Source organism: Botryllus schlosseri, chromosome 4, assembly GCF_051294905.1.
Source record: "Botryllus schlosseri isolate E-star chromosome 4, Bs_hap1, whole genome shotgun sequence".
Taxonomy (NCBI): domain Eukaryota; kingdom Metazoa; phylum Chordata; class Ascidiacea; order Stolidobranchia; family Styelidae; genus Botryllus; species Botryllus schlosseri.
Window position 1 is genome coordinate 27,254,390 of NC_137239.1, and position 24,596 is coordinate 27,278,985.

At 41.5% G+C, this 24,596-nt stretch overlaps 1 protein-coding gene across 1 annotated transcript; it reads left to right on the top strand.

Moving 5' to 3' along the window:
- Positions 1–1,802: 1,802 nt before the first annotated feature.
- Positions 1,803–24,375, top strand: LOC145438029 (carbohydrate sulfotransferase 4-like). Its single transcript, XM_080315392.1, has 6 exons — positions 1,803–2,672; positions 5,789–5,851; positions 11,413–11,941; positions 16,577–16,710; positions 21,655–21,679; positions 24,273–24,375. The coding sequence occupies exons 1-6, from the start codon at positions 2,456–2,458 to the stop codon at positions 24,373–24,375; spliced, it is 1,071 nt and encodes a 356-aa protein (XP_080171518.1). The 5' UTR covers positions 1,803–2,455.
- The last annotated feature ends 221 nt before the right edge of the window (positions 24,376–24,596 follow it).

Sequence of the window (24,596 nt, forward strand, 5' to 3'; positions counted from 1 at the left end):
ATATGACATAATCAATACTGTACATGCTTTAACTGCAATACGCAATCATATTGAAGGTAATCAACCTACGTAATAATGACGTAATAATATCTCAGCGTTACTGGACTGGGACTATGCCATCTCTCACACAACCAATACCTCTCTCGTATTGGAACCACGCATATGACGTAATCATGAACATGAACAACTACACAATCATAATGACGTAAATATTTCTCAGTGTTATTGGACTGGAACTAGACGCAATCATGACGTAATCATACCTCAGCATTACTGGAACTAAGCAAAGACGCTCTCGAAATAACTTAATTAATCAACTACGCATATGACGTAATCATGAACATGCTGCAATACGCAATCATATTGAAGGTAATCAACTTACGCAAGCATGACGTAATAAATATCTCAGCGTTACTGGACTGGAACTATGCCATCTCTCGCACAACCCAAACCTCTCTCGTATTGGAACCACGCCCACTTCGTTCTGCATTCTAATTGGCTAACAGATGTCACGTGATCAAATACTCGATGACTATTGGTGCGCGTCTCGTTGACCTGTATACTACTACTGTAAGGTCACCGCCACATTGTTGAAAATCTTCATTTCCGTCTTGATGCACTACACATTAGATGCCTGAGTCGAGATGTTATACACAATGCTACTGATATATTTGATTTCTGTACTAGCAGTCAGCAAAATTAGGTAGGGGAGGTGGGGTACGATGGGACACTGGGACCGAAAATACTTGAAAAATTAATTATTTATGATATTCCTATAACTACACTCTATGAATTTGTTCATGATAGAGTACTGGCAGAATCTTTTTTGACATGCAAATAACTTGGGCCTGCGCGAGATATGGCGTCTGTGACGGATGTTTTCTGTTTCGGGGGAGCATCAAATAACGTCGACGTAGGCTATACATTTTTAATTGTAACCTTCGACATGAGCAAACCAGCAATCATTTTAATGTTAAGTGTCGGGCTTGCATGAGGCTGCAAAATGACACACATTTTTACTATTCAATATCATCTTTGAGTGGACATTTTCCGATTCAATTATAGAATTTAAAAATAAAACTTGTTGCGCATGAATGCAACTTTTGTTAAAATTAGGTGCATTCCTTTTCCTTGCAACAACAGCTTACCTACCACACTACGCATTGGTACAAAACTCCACGAACTTTAGTACGAATGTGAATGATGCGGAAGCGTTCCCGCCGCATGGCGATGTTTGTTTGTTTATTTCTGATATTCATCGTGTTTCGACTACATTGGTCATGTTACACCACGAAGATATTCTTGATTTAATATTTACCGACTTGTAGCACGGCCCACTTGTAGGCTTCATATAGGACACCGCTTACGCGGGTCACGTGGCGAGGAGGTGCCCAGATAAACCTCCAACAGTTGGGTAGGACTTCTGGATTCGACCTCGATCGGACTCGAACTCGCAGCCCATTGGTGTTGCAGTTGTGGATTATACCAATAAGTTATCTCGCCATGTAGCATGGCGATCGTCGTATATCTTGGCGGCAAATGAGCGGCTCCCACGTGTACAATGTACATGTAAAATCAATCTTTCAAAGAGTGGTTCCGTGACTCGAAGGATTATATTGGAGCTTTAGGACAATCGGACAACTCCAACATACACATCAGATTTCTAGCGACAATTAACGCAAGTTTAGGATCGAGACGTGGATTTATATTGCTCGGAATGAACACATATGGTTGGAATATTTTTACAAACATCCAACTTTTCAAATGAAGCCGACCTTTTCTTTAGTCAACCGGCCACGAAGTGGAAAAAATTACCACTTTTTCAAGATTTTTCTCCGGTATTCTAAGTTTGAAAATTTTGAAAAAGTGTCATCCTTTTCCGATTCCAAAATATGGCAACCCTAGTCTTTGGCCGTGTGAGTTTTGAGTCATATGACTTGGTTTGAGTCATGCACAATGACTCGAGTAAAAGCCGAATCAAAAAACAGATTTTTGAGTCGAGTCGAGTGGTCAGACAATCGTGCCCCGAATCGAGTCGTTACAATCCTGTTTACAGCTTTTATTTTCGGTCAAACTCAAAACAGAAAGGCCGTAGGCTCACATTGCCATGATGATATAAATGAGAATATAATTTTTATGGGTTTTGCATGCGATCGTGCAGTAGTATTCGTAAACAGGCAAACATCGTAAACCCTCAAAAGACGTAAAAATTCTTTACCGATCGGGATCGAGTTCATAGATCCAACTCTACGTTAGCAGGGATAATAACTCACGTGGCCATGACGATACAAATGACATTTTGTTCAGGTTTCTTTAGCACCGAATAAGATTTGAAATACTCTATTGGCATCCCCGTACTATGTGTCATCGTAACATATGCTTATTTCCAGCAATCAATGCCGCTAGAGGGATTTTAAGTCGCTCTGCTTGACTTCGTGCCTTGTTTTGGATATTCATGCATTCATTTTCGCATATCAAAAGAGGATTGGGCTCGCTCGAGAACTTCTGGCTGTGGGGAGTTTGGGAATCGCTGGTGTACGCAAAGAGAGTCTATTCAAAGAAAATACCAAGAATGAAATACGCCATCAAATTGTCTGTGCCATTGCTATGCATCTTCGTATTCGCAATGTTTGTGCAATACCGGATTACATTACCACTGACTAAACAGGACGGTGAGATATAAGGCTACTATCATCTGGTTACAGCTACTTTTTTCGAGTGTGGTTATGATGGCATTGGTAGCCTGTGTAATAGGGTTTTGTTCAAAATGTTTTTGTTTAACTTTTTGCGGCTGGTTGATAAAAATGTAAGGTTGGCTAAAAACATTGCACACCAAATTTGGCTCGATTCCAACTACTAGATGTGAAGCTATAGGACAGTGGTCGGGAACCCATGGCTCGCGAGCCATATATGGCTCTTTTTGGTATAAGATATAGCTCTTTGCCAAATATTTATTTTTATATACTGAATTGATCAATATTGGAGCGACTTGTTAGTAAATTTTCATCACAACCGGAATGATTATTCCCGTGGCAGTATAAACATTAGGGATGGTGTGAACGTGAGGTTCACGTTCGCGTTCTGTGTGTGAACCTCGGAAATTTTGAGGTTCGCGTTCACAACAGAACCTTGGTAGGTTCTGCACTGTGAACCTCTTTCATATATATTACAATTTTCACTTCATTATAACTTATTTGGTTCACATTTATTGCATTTCAACTGCGAACCACTCTATGCATGGCACTGGCAGCATAAACGATCAACACCTTGACAATTTCAAAAATTTTACTTACTTTCCAACAAAAGTTTGCTCGAAATATCCAGCTTTCCGTTTGTGAATATTTAGTGACTCTCTGCTGTGAGCTTGACCGGCAATCACACAATATCAAGAGCGAAATACACTACATGTAGATAGCGAATGATGCTTATTCAATCGATATCGTTTTCTGATGTAAAAATCTAGTATCGTACGGGGTCAATCTTGTCTTCACCACATGTTTACTGTATCATAAAAACCAAATCCGTGCCATTGAGGTGTTTGCTATTGTTGTATAACTTGTTAATGGAGTAATAGTGGTAGCAAGTATGGAAAACCGTTTTACACTCTACGCAATATCCATGTAGCAATACTCAGACGCCGAATACATTTTCGGGTCTGGCCTATAGACCGTTAAGGCGTACGCTTATATTGCCTGGCAAGTCCTCGTCGAAATTGTTGGCGAAGCGACGGATGATATTGATTTATGGGATTATTATATCATTTGATTGCCTCAGTTGATACATTTAGCGACGTTCAAAACGTCAATATGTACTTCAGCATTGTGCCATTATGTGGCTCGAGTCGTCGCTGGGTATCGTGTACATTAATATAGGCTATCATTTCATTGAAAGATAGGGTTAAAATTAGCAATATGACGTCACGTGACGTCATGAGGTTCACGTTCGCGTTCACACAGAACCTTTCAAAAAGGTTCGCGTTCACACGAACCTGAACCTTTCAGAGGTTCACACCATCCCTAATAAACATGTCTTTGAGAGGTAAAGCCAATGCCGTCTTCAGGTTTAGGAGCTCGAACTCTTTTCAAAATCCTAAAATTTAAGTTACTGCCGCGCTGGCGACCAATATCACTCGCCTGTTCGATGTAGCCTATATCTGACTCGAAATCTTGGATAGCGCGATACCAATACGACAACGCAGTTTTCAAATACACACTGTCTTCCTGATCTACGGCGCGAAATGAACTGCCGTTGGCGTGACATTCCCAATTACAAACTCGAATTACAAACAACGCTATCGCTATCCAGTATCCACGTTCTTGGTTGGCAAGTAGCTCTACCGGCGATAAACTAGGCGTGTATAGCGCAACGTTATATGTTACCGCCGAATACTTTGAGAATTGAGAAGTCGATCAGTATTTAGATATTCGGCATCAGTGCGACAGTTACATTGGATTAATATCAGTTATAACAAAATCTAAGCTATTTACGATGAATTGCGTTATCAATGGTGAGGCTTGGCCCGTCTGTGACTTTAGCTCTCGTTTTGCGCTTTATTTTCGAACAATAAAATGCAAATTGTGTGAAGTTGGAAGAAAAATGTTCAAAATCTAGTTATTCATGAACATCAATAGAAAATACCAATATTAATATTTTACGGTTTCAAAATTTTCGTTAACAGCTTAGAGTGGGTAGGTCTATATATAGATTGCTGTTGTAACCATGTTTGGCTCCGCCTACGCTACGCATGCGATCATGGGTTCTAGCATTTAAAAGGAGCATCGCGGCGAACCTACGTTCTCTTAACTTAAGTTTCGCATGCTTCAGTAAGGCAACCAGCATGCTGGTTAGTTCGAGTTTTTACCGAACATATGTGGCGCACACGATGAACCCGTGTAGTGAGTTCGAATAAGTGCTACCATGACGTCAGAAATTTTTAATCGTGACGTAACAGCTGATTGACATGTATGGCTCTTTGGAAGGTATAATGAAAAAAATGAGGTCAATATGGCTCTTCGGACAAAAAAGGTTCCCAATCACTGCTATAGGAGTTTGAAAGTTTCGAATTTATTTGAAAAAAATTCTTTTAATCTCGATAAATTGTTAATTTGTCTAAAATAACGATGCATACTATTTATCTCTATTGAAACCAGTAGAAGCGAAGTTATTGCAGTCAAAAATTAAGGATTTGAAAAGAATTGCATTGATAGGGTAATCTCAGAATTATTGATGAAAAACTCAAAGAACTTCGCTTCTACGGTTTGGAATTGCGTCAAATTTGTTTTGCATCGTTTTTCAGACTTTTGACAGTTTCCTGGGGTCGACAGTAAAATATCGCAAATATTTTTATATTAAATCCAAAATTTCCAAACTTCAATCTATAGCTTCACATATACTAATTTGAATTGGCTCAAATTTGGTGTGCAGCGTTTTTTTAATCCTACCCAGCGGTTTTATCTAATGGCCGCAGAAGTTTGAAAAAAAAAGCTATTTTTGAACAACTCTAATTTGCAACACCATGAAGATGCGGCGAATGTGTAGCATGAAGAATGTTTGTCCGAACCCAACAGCTGTGCGCGCGCTGCAATGGAATCTTTATTTCTGAATTATCACTATGTATAATGGTAGGAAAAAGTCAAATAATCAAGGCACCTTTAATACAGTTCAAATTGTGACCAGTACAACCACAAAGAAAAATACTGCAGACATGACAAATACCCACGATAAGAAGATCTTAGATTCCCGAGCTCAAGCGATACTAAATTCTAAAATTCTAATAACTGTTGCACAGCTCCGATTGTAACCGGAATAAAGTCAACAACAAGGAGTATCACAGACGGGAAAAATACACACGGTAAGAGAAGCCTAGAACCAAGTTTCAAGGCTGTGACTCGATAATTACAGTAGTATAAGTACGTTATCGAAGTCTAGTTTCCAGGGTCTGCGTGCGCTGATTTGGCATGGAGCCCACAGCATCAAGGAATTTTCGCGAAATTTGATATTGGTATATGTGAATTTTCAAAGTGTTCCATACCGAGATGAATGACGAAATTCGGTATGGTATATCTTGGTTGTGTTATGCAACTTCGCAGTAAGTTTCAGGATTGTCACTCAATGATTAGCATAGTAATTCCGTTATCAAAGTCGGCAATATATCGGTGCTCGCTCACCTACCAGACAGATACTCGACTTTGACAGAGAAATTATTACGCTAATCATTGAGTCACACCCTTGAAACTTGGTACAGTGCTAGATGACAGCATCAAAATGTACCATACCAAATCCTGTTACCCAACTCGATATGGAATTCTGTCAAAATCTACAAAGACCAATAGCGACTTCGCCTTTAATTACTGCTGCAGACGGATCGATAATAACAAAGTAATCAAAGGTATCTGGGCGTGACAGTCACGTGATTTTCCGAGTGTCCACACCACCTTTGAGTACACGCTGATATAAGGCCACATTCATATACCCACATTATTTGACGCATCAACACATCTTGGGTATGCTTGAATGCACCGAGCAACCCTGCAGGCAACAGAAACCATCCCGATTCTTATACCAACTACTAGCATCATCTATTCCTTCTTATTGCTGTGGTATATTGAGCTGATGAAATTCTCGGTTCTGCCACTGGGTCACAACCAATGTTCCCTTTAAGCTGCGCGCGTGCGCGGCCGCGCACTGCTGACGAAGTCTCCGCGCACAGAAAAACGTATCCCGCGCACAAGAAAGCCGAAGTGATGACCTTTTTTTCTGTCGTTACGCACTGTTTTCCGAGGGACCGCGCCAGTGAGTTGTTGAGTGTGCGCAGACTCGTGAAAAATTAGAGGGGATATTGAGGGGCAGTATTTGATATTGAAAGCGTGTTGCCTTTGGGGATTATTTAACCCAATTTTTCAGGGAAATAGCCACAAAATGACGACTTTCAGGATTAAACGAACTTTTGCCTTGTCGGAGCACTACGATGCATATAGTAGTAGTGGATGGGAGATGATGAACTAATCTAAAGTCTTATTCGCCTCTCCAAACCCAAGATACCCTATACCAGGCCTGAGCAAAGTGCGACCCGCGGGCCAAATTCGGCCAGCGGACCTATTCTGTACGGCCCGCGAAAGGTTGCTTGAAATTGAAAATATAAAACCTACTTTTTAATGTTGCTGTGTATGGACTAAAACCATAGGATGTATAAATTGAAGCTGAAATTCGTTTACTATCAAGCCCATTCGTTAACATGCCGCGATTACGCAGCCTATACGTACCTCACATGCCTAATCCAGATTCAAAGTAAAGTCAAAGTAGCAAATTATACCGTTACAATTAAAGTCACAAGAAGTAACCAAACCTTCTTTCAGGGATATCTAGACTGTGCGGCCCGCGAGAGTCTGAAGAAACTTACTAAAATATTGATAAAATGCGTACTAAAAATCGAATTAATGCGGGGACTTGATTAAACTTATTCTTAGTAGGCTATATTTCACCATGATAATTCTAAGGCAGTGGGTCTCAACCTGGGGGACCCGTGCCCCTTGAGGTCATGAAAGCATCTGAAGGGGATCGCGACGCTGAGCTCAACTGAAAATTTTTCTCGCGCTCTGCGCGATTTACTTCCAATTCATAATTATAGCTCTGTATTTTAGTATGAATTTCATATTTAAAAATCTCTCATCAATAGTCGTAACCTCCCATGCCACCAAACTATCCGTTAGGTTGGCTATAGCATGCTGGTTGCGTTTTGTGATATGACGATAAGGGGGCGCGAAATCTACACATATATAGTAGAAGCGTGTTTAAAGCTAACATGGTTATGATCCCACCCCTAAAACCTCAGATAGTCGAGTTTCTAGGTCCAGAGGACTTCACCGTTACCAGGCAACAGCTTCAAAGTAAAAAATCTGATATGTGCGCTGATCATTGTATTTCATATTTAATTAAAAGATCTCAAGGTTTTCCAGCTGAACCGGAGCTAAATTATTTTGGTGATAAAAAATGTGAGAATGATAAAATTGTTCGTGTTTTTGTAAAGAGCTTGATTACAGGTGCCTAATAAACACATTAAATGTATACATCTGTGATTCGTGATATACTTAACACAGTTAGTCAGTTTTGCGCTGAGTGGTTGTATTTGGTTCGTATTGTGTACGCTCACTGCTTCTAGACCAACCTGTTCCTCGGGAAACAATTCGCGATATAACCACTATAGTGATTCAGTGGACAGGATACCATGGCCATTTGTCCCCGCGGAATATGTAGGTCACTACACATTAAAAACACCTGTTTTCAAAACCGATCGTGGAAAATCAACAATATGCACGATATACAGTGTAATTAGTTCCACGAAATACACAATGCACGTCCATGAAGCACCACAATGACGCTTTTCCGAAGCTCCATAGGCTGATTTTCGACTGCTAGCTAGCTCAAAATGCTGCGTTTCTGGCTTCGAAATGCAACATTCTTGACTTCCGGTATTTTACGCTTCACGAGCGAGCAATTATACTACTAACACATCTCACTCGATCAGCTTTACCTGTAAATGTGATTACGTGAGCAGAGACAGGATTAAAATTGATAGCAATATATGCATTTCTCGATGATATTGACCGATTTGATCATGAATTATAGAAAATTTTAGCGCTTCGCGCGTTTAGTGGGAACGCCCACTAAACGAAGACCAGACACAGATGATTAATAGCGGGGGAAAGCGTGCAGCCCGAGGGGGGTCTGGGGGGCGAAGCCCCCCAGAAGTTCGGTTTATCACCCTATGGGGGGCCTGGTTGCGCACTGTTGTCCAAGGGCCTGCGCAGTGAGTTGGCGTATTTGCGCAGACTCGTGAAAAATTAGAGGGAACATTGGTCACAACCCGTACCATAGAGTACCGTGATATGGCTGCTTCATTCCATAGCGAGACTATGGAACTGGGTAAGTCGCCTCTAATCTTTGGTGACTGAGATTGTGGGTTCCGGCTGCGTTGACTTTGAATAAGAAAGTTTGCGAAACAGCTGAATTACTTTTCCGGGTGGATTATTGTTTCTTTTTATAAAATGACCCAAAAGGTTGCTTCCCACAGCATTTCCCAGAAGATGTCGGGAATCCATTGTTAAACTCAGCTTCCGGGATTGATGCTACCATAACAACTATACCCGCGAATTGATATCCTGTCGGGGGACAGGAAACCTTTGCTAAAATACCGGACTCCCCGGCTCTACTTGCTATTCACGAACCATATACGTATATTGTGATCAGTTCATATTAGTTAGTACGTATCCACTATTGAAAGACTTCTGCATCAGCCTTTCCCATTTCCCGACTGCCCTCTGTTTCTGTCTAGAATACTTTGCAACTGGGGCAGCCCCTACAATTAATATATGATCGAAAGCTGTCAGAGGGGACATCGCCCTTCAATACCAGAAGATGGTAAAATCTTCCGATGCCCTAATTTGTTTGTGATTAGGCCTAAGCAATCTGATACTGGATTATTCTTTTGAGAAATATCAGTCGCGTCGATGCTGTATACATTTTAAACAACCGCTTGCTGCATCTTAGCGTATAGGCTACAATTCATGTTGCTCCACATTACATACGATGTGATAGGGGAGATGTGGTACCAATGGATCAAAAATTGGAAAATTATCGCTGGCCCCAAAATGTTCAGCCGAAAACAGCAGATCTTTTGCTGGCTCAGCACTTTGATACAAGCTCCACCTATCGCGCACATATACATGAATATACGTCTTTTCAAAAAATATTTATAGACGTTTAAAATTTGTTGCTCGAACGTGTCATCGGTCCCCACCCGGTGGGTCCAATGGCACACGACCCGGGGACCTATGACACATATACCCTAAAAAACTCAGATGTAACAACTTTTCTTGCTCAGTATTATAATCTAAGCTACAGCAAGCCAAAGAAGAATTTTCGGTCGCAACCGTCAAATAATAGATTAAATATTGACTCAAATGTTGTCATAAAATCACGTTTCGATTTAGGCTCGGACTTATAAATTTGAGGGTACATACATATTGCCTGAAAATCGACAGTGTGACTTTCAAAGACCTCGTTATAGCGATAAAACATCATATGCAATTATTACATAAAGATTCTCTGTACGTAGTCATGTTTCATTTGTTTCATGATTAGTATGCTTGTTTATTTTGCTTGATTAGGCTATTGTATCATCGGTCCCCACCCTACTAATTTTGTACATGAATCGAAAAAAATTCCATTAAAGGAAAGTATTGAAAAAAATAATGGGTTCCATTATATAGCCTGATACAAGCCCTAGACTTCACAATAAAAATGATTGCTGGTTTGTTCGTGTTGAAGGTTACAAAGAAAAATGTATATGTCGATCTAAATTTAGTTTACACCCCCCAAAACAAAAAACATCTGTGAGAGACCCCATAGTTCGCGCACGTCGAATTTTTTTGTATGTGAGGAAAGATGTTGCCAGCATGCAATTGTAGACAAGTTCACGGAGTGTAATCATGGAATTATCATAGAGAATTTTCAAAGTATTTTCGGTCCCAGTGATCCATCGGTACCACATCTCCCCTACATACTCAACATGTATACATATACATTTTGCCAACTAAATTACTGTTCAGCTAACACAGTAAAAATATGATCGATAGCCCACTTTCAAAGAAGTATTTTTGAAACTTAATTTTAACATAACATTAGAGAAATCTGATAGTGACTTGACTATATTATGAGGACGCCGATTAGAGAGGCCGAACAGGTTCTGATAAATTAGTTATTTGCCTCATCATAAATATGGAATTACCAGTTTTCAACATAATTTCAGATTATTCCAGACCTACGGGCGTCAACATTAGATTAGGATTTTATGATATTGGTGAAACTGCACTTACAGATAATTCCTGGGCAGTAAGTCATGTGTCTATGGCTGCATTTAAAACAAAAATCAATTTAAAAGAAATGTTTTTAAAACAAGTCCCTCGTCCAAAACATGTTTTTTTAAAGCCATGATGTCACAAATATTTAACTGTCATAGTGGATTGACATTGTCAATTGAAGAGATATGGTATATAAAGCTCCGTTGACTAAATATCTAAGTACTATGGCTGTTGAACCGAATATTGTTAGGTTTCCAATCATTCCATATCGGGCGATAATTCTCTGTGGGCTCGTACAACATGTTTTTTGGAAAGTATATACTCAATTAATGCCTTATCTTGTAACTTGCACAATACATGTTTAAGGCCATTGTTTAAAATACTGATTAAAACATGTTTCAAACAAAGTGTTTTAAACGACCATTTGTTTTAAATGCAACCATATGTGTGTGTATTGTATTGAGTGATTCGTACAATTGTAGGCTACTTCAATTCCGTTTTGACGTGAAATATATCTCCCATCATAACCCGGAGTCTTTACATCCAACGACAGGCTCGAAGCAAGGCGACATAAGAGATCAAAAGACTTTGATCATTTTAACTCAGACTCCCTCTGGCAGCTCCTTCGCCGGAGAGATCTTCGCAGCTGCAGATGACAGTTTCTACCTTTACGAGCCGATGTATCCGTTCGGTCTCGAATGCGATTTGTACACAACGGAGAAGGCAGAATTTCTCAAGAAACTATTGAGTTGCGATTTTGAAAACCTGGATAGCTTATATGCACAAGGATACGAAAAATCACACTGGGATGACAGTGTCCCCAAATGTAGAAAACACGGGCTCTGTTTCATCGATGCTAGCACCGGTCTTATTGAAAAATACATGAAAACTTGTACGAATGCCAATCAAAACTGCAGTTATCCTTTGAAAGCTGACATCCTCAAAAAGGCATGTGAATCATCCTCTTTCGTACTTACCAAAACTACCAGAATGTGCACATTGGAGAATTTGGAATCGGTTTATGAAAGCCTAAAGCGTGCGGGTAGAAGCGTGTTTGTGCTTCATCTTGTCAGAGATTTCAGGTGAGTCCGCTTAATTATTGTGGCCGTACCAAGTATTGGTCTCGAAAATGCAAAGAAAAATGCAAGACTATTGTTTGTGGTGACGTGAAGAAATAGTCACTGTCTTTTCCGCGAATATAAGTCGAATAGATAGTGTTGCGTTTTTTTTATGAAACTTGTTGCTTTATATGCGTAGGACAAGCGACATCGCTTGGTTGTCGGTAAATGCTTGTGAGAGGGATCTATAGAACTCTGTATATCCCTGGCTCGTGATAGGAGATAGGGTGTGGTCGAATTTGCTGCTTGATATCCATACGTGTCATTGCTTGGTTGTCGGTAAGTTTAGCAATACTTGCGACGAAGTGCGGAAAGCAGGGGCGGACAACGATTTTTCTCCGCGGGCCAAATGAGAAACAGAAACTATACGTTGGGGGACCGAGTCAAAAATTGTAGGTATGTTCTTCAGTTTATTAATCTTATATCCAAGTTGAAAGCAGGGATTGACATTGTTAGTAGTGTGTGGCGAGACAGCGCAGATGATCCGCGACATCAACATCAATGTGGTCGACTTCAGAATTCCTATAACTAAGTGTTGAAGGTTTCTCTAGGCTCCTCCTCGCCACCTCATCCGCGTAAGTGGTGTCCTACAAAAAGACTAGCAGTCGGTCGTGCTATAAGTCGGCAGTTACGGAACAAGAATGAAGAATATCGGCCTGGGTGTCAATGACCATAGTAGTCGACAAACACCATGAATACCTCAAAAACAAGCATTGTTAGTAAATGCGTAGTGGATATGATCATATTAGGTAATAAGAAGATGACGGTTCATTAATAAAAATAATAATAATTTTCCCGCATAATTCCAAACAATGTTAAACGTGATACATTTTAAACTCTCTTTAAACCTCTATCTACGTTTCTCTATTAATATATTGAAATGTATTTGGGATACTACAAATCTTATTTTCTTGGTCTTGGTGAGTGAAGCTTACAAAAATTTGCTCTTTCTTGACCAAGTGTCTTTCTTTGAGTTTTTTTCGTAAAGCCGACTCAAATTATGTTCCTTAAATATGGCGACCTGCTAGGCAGTCACAAACTAAAAGGACGGTTTTACCCTTATACTCTTACTTTTACTCCAACTCCAGTAAATAAATATTTAGTCCACGCAACTGTCTTCGAATTTCAGCTTTCGGCTTCATTTTTTTGGCATGGCTTATCATCTTCTATGGGTGAAGATGACTCATAGTAATCACTACAACTAATTGACTTCATTGTTTTGCGAATGGGTGATTTGGAAACGTATCACGTAACAATTTCAAGATCACACCGTGTAATGCGTCAAGCAGGGGCGGCCAAGCCGTGACCCGTGAGAAGGTTTTGTGTGGCTCGCGAGCAATGTTCCCTCTAAGCTGCGCACGTTCGCAAATGCGCTGTGCTGACACGGTCTCTGCGCACAGAAAATCTAAGTTGCGCACAAAAAATCCGAAGTGATGACCTTTTTTTTAGTCGTTACGCATTGTTGTCCAAGGGTCTGCGCAGTGAGTTGGTGAGTGTGCGCAGACTCGTCAAAAATTAGAGGAAACATTGGCTGCGAGGTAAGTCTCGAAATTAGTTATAACATCTGGTAAAATTGCAACTCCAACTAAAATTTGATTAGAGTGACCGCGAAATTTGATCATGACTAGAATATCAGTTGCGACGTATTGGCGTAACCATAGGGGCCAGTCACATATATCGCAGATCTCCGTTTATGCTGACCCTAAAGTATAATATTTCGCAGCATATTTACCTGACTTGAAATTTTTCTTAGCACTTCGCATGATTTATTGTCACTCGATTTCTTGCATTTAGTATTGGAGCCCCCTCCTGAAAATTATAAGTAGGGGAGATGTGGTACTGATGGATCACTGGGACCGAAAATACTTTGAAAATTCTCTATGATAATTCCATGATTACACTCCGTGAACTTGTCCACAATTGCTTGCTGGCAAAATCTTTCCTCACATACAAAAAAAATCGACGTGCGCGAGCTATGGGGTCTCTCACAGATGTTTTTTGTTTTGGGGGGTGTAAAGTAAATTTATATCGACATATACATTTTTCTTTGTAACCTTCAACACGAACAAACCAGCAATCATTTTTATTGTGTAGTGCAGGGCTTGTATCAGGCTATATAATGGCACCTATTATTTTTTTCAGTACTTTCCTTGAGTGGAATTTTTTTCGATTCATGTATAAAATTCGTAGGGTGGGGACCGATGATACAACAGTCAAATCAAGCAAAATAATCAAGCATACTAATCATAAAACAAATGAAACATGCTTACGTACAGAAAATCTTTATGTAATAATTGCATATGATGTTTTATCGCTATAACGAGGTGTTTGGAAGTCACACTGTCGATTTTCGGGCAATATGTATGTACCCTCAAATTTATAAGTCCGAGCCTAAATCGAAACGTGATTTTATGACAACATTTGAGTTAATATTTATTCTATTTCTTGACGGTTGCGATCAAACATTCTTCTTTGGCTTACTGTAGCTTAGATTATAATACTGAGCAAGAAAAGTTGTCACATCTGAGGTATTTAGGGTATATGTGTCATAGGTCCCAGGGTCGTGTGCCATTGGACCCACCGGGTGGGGACCGATGACACGTTCGAGCAACAAATTTTGAACGTCCATAAATATTTTTTGAAAAGACGGATATTCATGTATATGTGCGCGATAGGTAGAGCTTGTATCAAAGTGCTGAGCCAGCAAAAGACCTGCTGTTTTCGGCTGAACATTTTGGGGCCAGCGATCATTTTCCAATTTTTGATCCATCGGTACCACATCTCCCCTACGCGTAATTTACAGAATTGAGTCTAACTTTTAGGGATGATGTGAACCTCTCTCTATTTGAAAGGTTCCGTGTGAACGAGAACGTGAACCTATGACGTCGCGTGACGTCACAATGCTAATTCCTCTCCTAGACTTCAATGAAGTGATGTATTAATGTACTCGCTAGCGACGACTCAAGCCACAATATGCCATAATACTGAGGTCTGCACTAAATATTCACAAACGTAATGCTGGACATTTCGAGTAAACTTATATAAGAGAGCAAGTAAAACTATTGAGATTGGCAAGGTGCATATTAGTATTGTTCGAAAAAACTTTTTTCCAAATCTCACTCGCTTAGTGACTAAATCGTCAGGTTGTCTAACAAAAAACGATGCACACCAAATTTGACTCAATTCCAACCAGTAAAGGCCGTGCAATCTTGAATTGAAATTTTCAATTTATTTAAAAAAATAAAAAAATAAAAAATTCAAATTTTTCTGTCAACCCCATGAAATTGTTGAGTTGTCTTCAAAGACGATGCAAAACAATTTTGACTCAATTCCAACAAGTAGAAGCGGAGTAATTTGAGTTTTTCGTTCGTAATTCTCGGATTACGGTATCCTTGATTGGTGGATATCAACGAAAAACTCAACGAGTTTTCATGACGTAATTGTGATAAATTTTAAAGCGTAGTGATGTAAGTCTTGTTTTCCACGTTACGTAATTAGGTTTTTTCCTATCGGACGATTAAAAAAAGGTCATCAACATTGAAGTGGCCCGCGCAGTGGTTCGTAAATCTCATATGGCCTTTTAGCCGAAAACGTTGGGCACCCCCGGTTTAGTACGTTTGGGCGATTTCAATATCCTCTGGCATAGCAGACATGAGGTCTCGAAACAACATCATGTAATGAAGTTATCATACCGCCCGAATATGTTTATTCTTTAACTATTATTTACGGGTCCTACAGTTTCCAAGACACCTCATTCAGATCAACCGAGAAATGTGATTACGTGAAAAACTAGATAGTAACATATATGCAATCACCGATCACATTGTCCGATTCAATCATGAATTATTTAAAATTTTCGCACTATGTACGTTAAGGTGAAGTAACGCGCGTCACTATAAACAGTACAATAAATGTCGGTGATAAGTCGCGGAAAACACGACTAAGCTGGCAGGGGGTCTGGGGTGAAGACCCTAGATTTTTGATTTATCCCCGTATGTGGGCCTTACACCAACGTTTTGGTGTGGGGGGTCATGAATTGCTGTTGCAGTCCTGCTACTAGTGCTCCTTGTGGCGAAAGAGAATCAGCTTCCGCAGCTTTATAAACACATATTACACGACCTTCAAATGACAAAGAGAGCGGCTACGAGCAACTATATCGAATATTGATTGTCACTATAATGCTTTGCATATTCAGGATCTGATAAAAAAATGTTGCACGATATACGATCCGCAAGCAGAAACTTAATCATAATCACGTAATGTGTCGACAGACTGCGCAATTATTCGGTTGGAGAAGCAGCCTGTTTTAATTTGCCCTTCGAGATGCGGACGAAGTCTCTGCTGCAAACGCTGACACGTGCGACCAAACGACTGTCAAAACAGAACAGAGAATTCGTCATTATGTCCCACGCCAAAGGGCAATTAGTTTATCTAAAATATCTGCGTCACGAAATTGAAAAAATAATTTTGACTCGGGCCGCACAATAAACCGTGTGTTCGGCATCCAGATAAGTGGATATGCTCCGAATCATACGTGTTATTCACGGACCCTTAGTATTATATCACCTGTTGTCCTATTGACCGAATATTATTATACAGATCAATAAAATCGTCGCATTTGAAATTGCTCCAAGAAAATCAACCAATATTGAAGAGTCTAGCACGGGATATAGGGAACGCGTATTGCCTGCCACAAAAGAAGAATCTTGCTTACATTAAGCATGCTCCTCGAGGTATTTATTTTATGATTTTTCAACACGGCAACGCGTGAGCATGGACATGCTGCCGTATTGCTGATATGTCCCAAGACTTATCGCAATAGGAGGCGAGGAAGCAGACTGTGATATCACGAGCACAATAACAATCGTGTTATTATTTTAAAATCAGACAAGCACTTGGTTTTGAACATATACTATTGTGTAAATTTCTATATAGAAATTGGGAACTATAATTTGAGTTCCTGCCAGATACAGTCCTGACACAAACAGTGTTCGTGATTGAGCCTGAATTCGAGGCTATACTCAGGAGTAACATATTTCTTTAAAATATATATATATCGACTTTTCAATTATATAAAAAGGGCAAAAGAAAACTGGAAACAATAGAACATCAACAGGATCAGTTTTGGGCTCGTGTTAGGCGCCTCCAGTGTGGGCGGTCGTGGGCGGCTTCGAGCGACAGTCCGCGTTGCGCTAAGTTGGTCTCCATTCTCGAGCGCCATGTGGTTCCCTTTCAGCCCCCTATGCGCCATGGCTCCGTCGGAATGTGGTTGATGATGGCGGCAGCTGGTTGACCGTCTCGATGTCGCACTAGATGACCGATTAGGCCAAGGGTTCTTAACCTTGACCTGCGCCATGGCTCCGTCGAAATGTGGTTGATGATGGCGGCGGCTGGTTGATCGTCTTGATGTCGCACCAGATGACCGATTTGGCCAATGGTTCTTAACATTGACCTGCGCCATGGCTCCGTCGAAATGTGGTTAATGATGGCGGCGGCTGGATGATCGTCTTGATGTCGCACCAGATGACCGATTTGGCCAATGGTTCTTAACATTGCCTCCTGCGCCCCTCAAGGGGCGCTGGTGATTTTGAAGGGGGCGGAAACGCTCAGGGGGCGATATGGGGGGGGCGCTGGGCTCAAGAAGGCGATATGGGGGAGCGCTGAAGAAAAATGGCTTCGCAGTAGATGATGCAGTAGTAGGACATATCCTTAATGAGTATTCAGAGCAAATTAACATTCCACAAAACATGCCAAATCTCGAAATTTTTGGTCGCGCTACGCGGCGACGTTTGCTACACATGTTTTCTTAGATCTAGTGGCTTATTATAATTCATGTAGAATGAATTTCGCGTACTTTTAGATCGCCAATGTCCCGTTAAAACACTATCGTCACAATTGCTTGTGCTATTTTCAACAAAATGTTTCGAACTATGTATTATAGGCCTATCCTGCAGCTCATAGCGTGTGGAAATCGAAGAAGGAGGCACTGTATATCACTTTTGAGAGTACGAGCCCCTTGTACATAAAATATGCTTTGTGCACGGAAGGAATAACTAAATAAATATACTTGTATTGGAGAAATTCAAAATTAAATCGTCAGAATATTGCTTCATCGTATCATAATGGATGGTACTATCTAGTGTTGTGGTTCACAACCTCCCATGAACTTTATATAATATACGTTGCTTTGTTTGGAATACATTCATGTTAAAATTAACAACTGGGTTCAGTACTAAATTCAATGCGAGCAGATATATGCATCGCATTCGCAGTTGACTTACTTAGTCACAGAAAGCACTAAAACAAAATCCAATAGGGACTACCAGTAATATCCCCGTATTGCCAATCGCAGATGTGAATTCGGGATGTGTACATTTGGTTCGAACAACAGGGTATGAGACCGTACCCGATTGTTATACCAATCAATATGTTATACCACATATAATTATTATATGGTTTATTATAATCGAGTGGTCCTCGAGCGCGATTAAATCGCTAAATATTTCCAACACTTAAGTCCCGAAAAGACCGACTGGACTTTCACCACTTACCAGAACCGAAACTGTTGCAACCCAAACCCCCAATCGAGGGGTTGAGCTCGAAGGGTGCCCTAAATTATTTCTGTGAAGGAACATAAATTACGCATGTTTTAACGACTCCGTCACGAAAAAATAGGCATGATTATAGAAAATAAAAAATAGGCATTTCGGCGTCGGCCATTACCTCGCCACGATGCACGGAGACATATGAAGTGACAAAAAGATCGTCAGCGAGAAAACCTTAGCCGAAGAAGATTACCGTAAATCGTTGACCGTAAACCTCAATGTATACGGGTCTAATTGTCCATAGATGCTTAAATCGCTCGTGCCGAATTATCATGTCGTCGCAATCTGCACCACACAGGACAAATAACATCCACCAGAGAAAAATTATTTGCCTTTAGTTTAATACGTTTATGCGTTTCAATATCTTTTGACTATATAGCGGACAAGGGGTAAAAAATAGCAACATGTAATGAAGTAATTTGTACCAACGGGCACGCCCGAATATGTTTAATTATTAATTACCTGGCCTTCATTTTCCAAACAACAGCTCACTCATCGCTACTATAGTAAATCTGATTACGTGAGCTGAGATGATAAAAGTTTATAAGCCACATATAATAATATGCAATTACTGCCTATTCATTCATGCATTACAGGAATTTTCGGCGCCTAGGGCTACCTGGCCACACAAACTTTGCTGACTATTTAAATCACGCGAAGGGGTGCCCAATTGGGTACCCAATACAATCGTTTTTTTAGGGGGACTGACGAAGTGCTGTTACGGCCCTCCCTCTTACCCATTGTCTTTATTACAATCCTTACAATATGGGGTGGGGGGCGCTAGAGCACGATAATTTTTGAGAGGGGACGCTGGAGGAAAAAAGTTAAGAACCACTGGATTAGGCGGAAGCATCGTTCAGCTGTCAGCAAACGGCATGGGACCATTCTTGTGAGTTTGCGCAATGCTTTCGTGGATATGTGCTCCGGGTGGTGGATGCCGAGTACGTAGCGGAGGAATGCATCGCAGTTGGCGTTGAGCGTCTTAGCCAGTTTCTCTGTCAGCGTGAGTGCCTCTATTCCGCAGAGAAGAACCTGCTCGACAGTGGCACGGAAAATGCGGGTCTTGAGCTGGGGTGAGGCATTTGAGTGAAAGAGGCAATGTAGCCGTCTTGACGCGCCCTAGGCCTTTGCTCGCCTCGCCTTAAGTGCTTTTCCTAAGTCCGCGACATCAATACCGAGGTGTAAAAAACTTGTTACAATCTTGAGCCCGATTTCTCCCAGTTGGTTTTCCAAGAATTGGTGTCGCGTTCTCCGGTAGAAATGGTATGGCCAGAACCGCAAGTCTTCTTGGCATTGGTAAGAGGACAACAAGAGCGGCAGCGGCCTCTAGCTGGTTGATGAGGCGATGTGGTATTCGGGACAAGCAAGGCAAGGTCGTCTGCATACGCAAGAATACCTACGTAGATAGCCTCGCGAGTCGTACGCGTTCCTTGTCGTGGCCGCCACTATAGCCGTATAGTATTTTGGATCTCGAGGGCGTGGAGTGTGTGCACTGTGCAGTGTGCATGCATGGTATTTGCGTCCTTGAGATCAAGCCAATTGGGTAGGGGGATCCTTCGGTGTACGCTTCGGGACGAACGGGAGGCGTTCACGAAGCGTGGCCAACACCATGCGATGGTCACTCCTCATCGTTACCACGCGCAGTGCGCACCGTTCGGCAGTTCGTGAAGTGGAGTCGTGCGGGAGCTTTGCAGCAGATATAATCCAGACGTGTTTCGTTGGCGCATACCGTCAAATGTCGTCCTGCGTTTCGGCTTCATAGAGAAGTTGGCGTTGCGAGGAATGAGGCCACAGCGATCGAGTGGATTGGCCAGATGCTCAGAGTTGCTGTTTTCGTTGCCAAATGGAAAGCGAACTCGCTGTGAGCGCTCGGCCAACGTGGCATTCATGTTCCCAAGCAGCATGGTTATGTCGCCCTGCGGTTAGGTGGAGATAATACCTTCTAGTTCGTCTTAGAAGGCGAGCGTATCAGCTGGGAAAGCAGTGGTGTTCGGAGATGTAGGACGTAGGTCCATATACGCACACACGAGGTGCAGTTTGCGGCGACGGAGTTGAATGCTAGCTGTGATAGTCCGGCTGATTATAATGTAAACCTTTGCCTCAGCATGGAAACGCCGGGATATGATTAGACCGACGCCTCCTACTCCGCCTTGGTTGGCAGGTGACTTGACCATGATAATGCCTGCGCCTAGACCAGTGGTTCCCAACCTTTTTCGACTCATCGCCCCCTTTTCAAGCTCAACGCTGATCATCGCCCCCCAGATTTTGTGAACCGAAAAATCGGTATACAATCTGTAATCATCGGCGGGTTGACTAAAAAAAAAAAAAAAGGTCAACTTCTCTGCTTGATGTCGAATTTTACATTTTTGCAAAAAAAAAGAAGTTATTTCTCCGACTTGACTCCTATATAGCCGTTTTAACGCGTCATCGCCCCCTATTCCCCCCTTCGCTATTTCCGCCCCCCGTCGCCTCCTTTGTCCATTTTCGCCCCCTATCGCCCCCTTCGTCATTTTCGCCCCCCTAGGCCGCCAAATCGCCCACGTTGGGAACCACTGGCCTAGACCTTTTTCGCGGAATGGTTCGCCGAAGTGCTGGCGATGTTCTTGGATTGCCAACACATCAAGTTTTAGGTCAGTCACAAGTGCGACAGCGTCTTCCTGGCGCCACGCAGAGTTCAGAGTTGTTGTGTTCAGGGTTCCAAGTTCCGCTGTTGCTTTTAGGCTAATCATCGGGGATCTTGGTTGAGGCTCGGGTCCTCGGCGCCGCCTGGCAGATCCCAGTCTTTCTGTTGATATTGTACCACTCGGCAAGTACGCAGAAACTTCAGGTAGTGAAGTCTTCGTCGTACTTTGCGACTTGGTCTACTCTGTTCACTGCCGATACTGCGCAGCACTTCCGAGCTGTACGTAATCATTACAGCCAATCAATTAGCGGAGTGAGAGATACACGTCTGCACTCGGCGGCTGACTTAACTTCAAAATAATAATCTCCAATCAACGCAATCTGCAGCATACTGCATAGCTCGCAGTGACTCAAGATAATTATTATAACCGATTAACTTTCGTATTTCATGATCCAACGTGATATCTGATGGGCGGTAAGTAGTATAGGAAATGTGCGGAAGGTCCCCATTCGCGATTTATAAAGAACAAACAAAGATTATCAGTATAATAAACAATTAAAGAATTACCCGATTCTCATTTTTGCAGCAATACTTTTATGACCCTGTGTGCGGCAATCAAAAAGGGGGAATAATTAACGCTAGAGAGAAAAAGAACAAAGAATCTCGATTGACCTTTGTACTCTGGTCAGACATGAAACTTATTGATTAGTAATTCTACTTGTACTTTTCCACTCCTGATTTAATCTGTCTCGCTCGACCTCTGGACAAGGACACGAAAGTACTGCTGACTTCGGTCGTACGCGACGGGGCTTGGTAATAGTTGCCTGCCGACAAATCGCCCTGACCTATCGTTTTGTGGTCCAATTTCGTGACGGGGCTTTAGGAATAATTCCCCGTCAAACCACCCTGGTTGACTTGTCGTTTCGCGGTTGACTCGATTTCATGTACGGGGGGGTCATAGGAATAATTACCGGTCGTGACGTGAATAAAGTTTTCTCCTGGTGAGATCCTGGTGCGTGTTTTAGGTGCCTATACGTTCGGCTGTGCATAGTGACGCTTGTAGTCTGTTCCATACTGTCGTACTTGCTCTTGCTTTGTTGTCGACTTAAATAGTAAGGAGAAATGATCTGTTCTGGTTATAAATATGTGTATCATTTTGAGTCATATCGAGAACCAGAAAGAATGTCGTGTATTAGAAATAGGTATTAGGCGCCCCCGACATAGATTAACTTAAATAAAGTAACATTTAGAATATAATAAGTAATTAGAGAAATAGTTGATTCTCAATTTTGCTCGCATCAACGTGTTAAACCCCGGTATTACGTACCTAGTATTCGGTGCAAGCAGCAAATGTCGCTGTTCCATACCTATACCGCGTTCTAGCGTCTTAGGACAGACAGTCCGATCCGAACAATGTATTTATGATGGGTTCTTTTTACTGCTTCACGTCTGGTCAAGCGTAATCATACCAGTGCCTATAAATGATATGCAATTTACCGCGGGATATTAATTTTGTATGTTGTATATGATATACAACTTGAATCGATCATTTATCGAGCTGATGCTTTACCCGTCTGTACGATCGATCACGAGCTCACCACGCACTTGTCGTTCGAGAGCGACTCATTTCGCTATAGACAATCAGTTGTGTTCGCGTGTACCGTAACATATCCTCAACACTTGTTATGCCAACGCCTCCACGCGTATATTTACAATATCATACTAAGGATATATTGCTTCGGCAGCCACGCACTGTCGCTCGAAGTCAACAAATTTCGCTGCAGACAGTCAGTTGTATTCGCGTATGTGTCGTAAATATATCCTCAACACATGTTATGCCAATACCTCCAAGCATATTTGCGGCATCATACTACGGGTATATTGATTCGGTGGATTGTTACCGTCAGAGAATTGCTGTGTCACCCCTTTTAGCCTCGCATTTCCCGTTAGAACTCGGTAACTGCGAGTGCGATGTCAGATTCAATTATATAGTGACGAATTGGGGTAGCTCGCTTCATCGGGGTGGACTGTCTTATTTGGCTGAAACGCGCTCGTTGGTGCAATAATGGGGATGAATTGTGACAGATCATATGTGATGCGATCTATAGCCTCCTTTCGGTGAGGATGAGTGGGAGATTTCGAAATCGGAATCCACTGCGACTATAGGATTGCAAAATCAAAGTCCAAAAAATCCGACTGACACGTAAATTCCTGGTTTCTCCATATATTAGACTGGGTAAAATGTAGCATAAATCCGACTCTCAAAGACACTTGGACGCATCCAGTCCGGGTTTAACCAAAACTGATGAAATCTGCGCCGGGTCCGGAAACGAATCGTGACCACCCCGTCCAGACAAAACAGTTCCGTTGTAAGGGGAGTGTCGTTGTACATTAATTTGCATACAGCGAAACTTTGTATCGACTCATTGTCGGACTTCTGTTTGTCTGTACAGGTGTTATTAGTGTAATTAGATTTGGTACCACAAGGAGCATATTGGCAAAATCACACAACGATAACAACTTTACCCGCCAACAACTCACATGCGATACATCAGAGGTCTCAAACACGCGCCCCCGCGTTTTAGCCACGAGGACGCCATTATTTTCGAAACACTAACAAGGTGGTTATTTTGTGTATCTGACGATGAAATGACACTAAAATCACATCGAACATAGTAGGATCCTAAATAAAATAAGAAACTTTCATTCCGTGACCTCAATAGTTACGTTTCACCTAGCTATATTACGGTAATTTTTGTAAGAAACAAGTCAAAAAGTAATATATTATCGTAAAACTCACCAAGTCTCCTTTCAGCTTCAGAAATTAAGGTGACAGCTCAGTCTGACCATTAGGCATTCGTTAGGCTATTGTGACTCATTCAACACTCACTTTGTTTGGTAACAGCGATGGTGGGCGTCTTACCTTACATGAGTGTTTTACCCCACTCTACCCTAATATAGAGCCTACCAAGTACAAGAACAATTCTATTCAAATAGTTATAAATCCGATGATTCTTTTCGTGATACAAGAGTAAATCAAATTTTGACGATGCGTGTTTACTTTCAGCCTGCTGGATCGGCTCGCTTTCAATAGGACAATTCACTCCTGCCAAATAAGACCTACTTGGAAAGACTCGGAATACTCCTATAAATGCTGTCCGCCTGTTTGACAAAACTCGCGTTTTCTGGCTGACAGCAACACAATGCGATACATTTGATGTATCCATCGACCCTCCTATTTTGATGGGGTTACCATACGGCCTCATTCAAGGGAGCATATGTCCTCCTTTTCCCAGATATGTCAGCCCATTCGGGCAAATGTACTCTCTTTCTGTCAATTTGTCCTCCCTGTTAGCTTAACATATCAAAAAAAAACACCACGAGTAACGCA

Bases quoted from the DNA above. Each gene is read 5' to 3' on its own strand.
- LOC145438029 (XM_080315392.1), top strand. From the start codon at position 2,456: ATGCATTCATTTTCGCATATCAAAAGAGGATTGGGCTCGCTCGAGAAC. The intron at 2,673-5,788 runs GTGAGATATAAG...ACTGTTGCACAG, and splicing joins ACCACTGACTAAACAGGACG to CTCCGATTGTAACCGGAATA. The intron at 21,680-24,272 runs GTAAGTAGTATA...GTTTACTTTCAG, and splicing joins AACGTGATATCTGATGGGCG to CCTGCTGGATCGGCTCGCTT.